General features: G+C 46.8%; 1 protein-coding gene across 1 annotated transcript; it reads left to right on the top strand.

The window, feature by feature from the left end:
* Nucleotides 1–1,593: 1,593 nt before the first annotated feature.
* LOC136507576 (uncharacterized) lies at nt 1,594–1,935 on the top strand. Its single transcript, XM_066502253.1, has one exon. It carries the CDS (start codon nt 1,594–1,596, stop codon nt 1,933–1,935), a length of 342 nt encoding a protein of 113 aa, XP_066358350.1.
* The last annotated feature ends 883 nt before the right edge of the window (nt 1,936–2,818 follow it).

The raw sequence follows: 2,818 nt of genomic DNA, 5'->3' as shown, positions 1-2,818 counted from the left end.
GAAACAAGAAAAGACTCGACGACCCTAACTCATTACTAATATCAGTGGGGCATGAGGTAGAATCATGCAGGCCATAATACAATAATAAGATCATGGGGCTAACATATCTTTCAACTTATCTCTACTCCAATGATCTCGTAATGTGAACTGTTCATGAAAGCACTCGATATCGGCTAAATAGCCGATTCAGGCATAGCGCACATTTAAGGCCATGCCTTCTCAGAAACAGATCTACCAACTAACGATCCCCACTCTATGGTGCTAATAGTGGGGTGAGAGGTAGAATCCCACAGGCCATGATAACGGGCCATGAAACGGTTCTCGCTAACCAATAGATCTACTTAAGATCGAACATGCCTTAACCGCACGCTATGCACGATTAAGATTGATGTAAAACAGCCGATAAAACATAACTCATCGTTTAAGGTGTAGATTAGACCAACTTTAGATTAGAAAACAATGGGTTAAATAAGATATAAGGCCGATCCAGATCAATCTCAATCGGGCAGAGTGATATTGTTGTAATTAGATAAACGATGAAAGCAATAAGCAATATCGGTAACTTAATGAATCTACCAAAGGCTGCCATACTAAGGTAGAGCCAATAATTTGACCTTGATCTAATTCAAGCAGTGGGGTGTGAGGCAAAATCACACAGGTCATACTTGAATTAGACAAGAGTTAATAACTAGCCTATACCAGAGTTGCAGTGGGGGTCGACCGGATCGATGCATCCATACGAACAGAGGTATAAGCCATAACGGTACTTACAAACAAGCAGTGGAGGTCGACCGGATCGATGTAGCCATACTCGCTGAAGAACTCACCGAGATCTACTCTACTCCTACTCCTAAGGGGTGGCTGGAGCAAAAAAAAGTAATTGACTTGTATTTGATTGATTGATTCATCCTTCACAATAGCCGGGGTTTGGTATTTATACCCAGAGTCTAAACATGAATCCTACTCAAGCACGATTTGTTACAACCTTTGGCATAAAATGAAAACATTCCTAATTTAAGATACCTTGGACTCTAATCTTTCCCTTTTTGTAGACTCCAGCATGTTAAGTCCCAGTGCCAATCATAGCCTTGTCGTTATCTGCTGGCGCTATTTGAAGAAAGCCGATTCTAGTGCTACATCCGAATCAGCTATTTCTAATCCGCACGCAATCGATTCCTTGCTAACATGATTTTGGGAGCTTTTGAGCTTCTGAGATCCTCCTTCCAAATTCTGGTGTAAACAGGTTTGCAAGCATCGTATGTGACAACTTGTGTGAAACCTCCTCAATTTTTTATCACAACCTCCACGTATGATATCTTGACATCTTGACAAGTTTCAAGATTTTCGGATTTCATTTGCTTTTTATAGAATTTAAAAACAACTCGACCACAAGTTGGTGGTCATGTTTCGTGAACAAGATGTTCGAAATTGGTGGTATGTTCCTGGATATGGCCTCACATTATACTAAATAACATGAATATCATTTTTCCATTCATTTTTTTCATTATTCAAAAGAGATCGGGGGCACTCAGCAAAGAGGGGATTTAACCTCCCGACCCAGCCGACCCACACATCGCACACACACACACACGCATGCCCGAGCCAGCGCCGCTGCCCGCGCCAGCACCGGCACCGCCGCCGCCGTCACCTCGGCCCTCGCCCACGCCGCTGGAGGCGGAGGAGAAAGAGAGGATGAGGAGGAGAGGAGGAGAGGAGGAAGAAGGAGGAAGAGAAGGAGGAGGAGGAAGAAGGAGGAAGGAGGAAGAAGAAGGAGGCGCCAGCCCTGCTGCCGCCCCCGCCCGTGCTAGCGCCGGCCGCGCCCGCGCTGCCGCCGCCCTCGCCTACGCCTGCGCCATCCCCGGTGCTTCCCCAACCATCGCCTTGTCCACCGGCGCCCTGGCCCCTTCACCACCGCCGCCCTACGACGCCCACTAGGTATGCCCTACCGTCGTCGTAGTATTACTAGTAGTTGCAGTAGTAGTAGTGGTAGAGTAGCAGTGGTGGTAGTCATAGGAGTGGTTGTGACATTGTTATATATATGTGGTTGGATATAATCTTGTGCATGTCGGCCATCGTGCCGTTCATATATATGTGCATGTCAGCCATCGTGCCGTTGGTTTTCTTGCAGGTTTTGAAAACCTCACCATGCAGGGGAGGTGCTGCCGAAATTTTGTATTAATAGTTTTATGTTTCTTTTTTTTGTAGAGAAGAGCCCATCGGAGCGGAGCCAGAGTACCTCGGTGACCCTGATCGTCTTCCTCGCCGCTGCGGGTCTACCTGCACCGCGTCGCCTCGCCACTGCACTGACCCGCCATGGCCCCACTAGCCTGACTCCACCACAACCCTAGGTATAACCCCTCTTTCCATATCATGGTCGTAGATCATGTAACCCAGTTAGGCGTCTCCCATTCGAAAGAGATACGGTTAGAAATATGTAGATATTTCCATATCTAAAACCTTATCTATTTTGAATTGTCCACGTTTTTTGGACAGCCTGCGGATGCGTAGGTGGGGTTAGTTTCCATGGTCTGCTCCGATTCGAGATAGAGTTTCGGCATCATCTCCCTGTTGTTCTCCGGATACACACTCTCTTGGGCAGGACGTGTATTTGGAGAACAGCGGGGAGGTGCTGCCGAAATTCTATCTCGGATAGGAGTAGAGCATGGAAACTAACCCCACATATGCATCCTCGCATGGGATTAGGACCTATCCTCACCTATTGGATAGTAGGAATGTCGTGTAGATGCAATTGATGTTTGTATTACTCGTCGCTATATATGTTAGAGGATGGAGGACCATGAGTGGATGTACACGGGAC

This window comes from Miscanthus floridulus, chromosome 15 (genome assembly GCF_019320115.1).
Source record: "Miscanthus floridulus cultivar M001 chromosome 15, ASM1932011v1, whole genome shotgun sequence".
Lineage (NCBI taxonomy): Eukaryota > Viridiplantae > Streptophyta > Magnoliopsida > Poales > Poaceae > Miscanthus > Miscanthus floridulus.
This window is presented reverse-complemented; position numbering and strand designations above follow the sequence as displayed.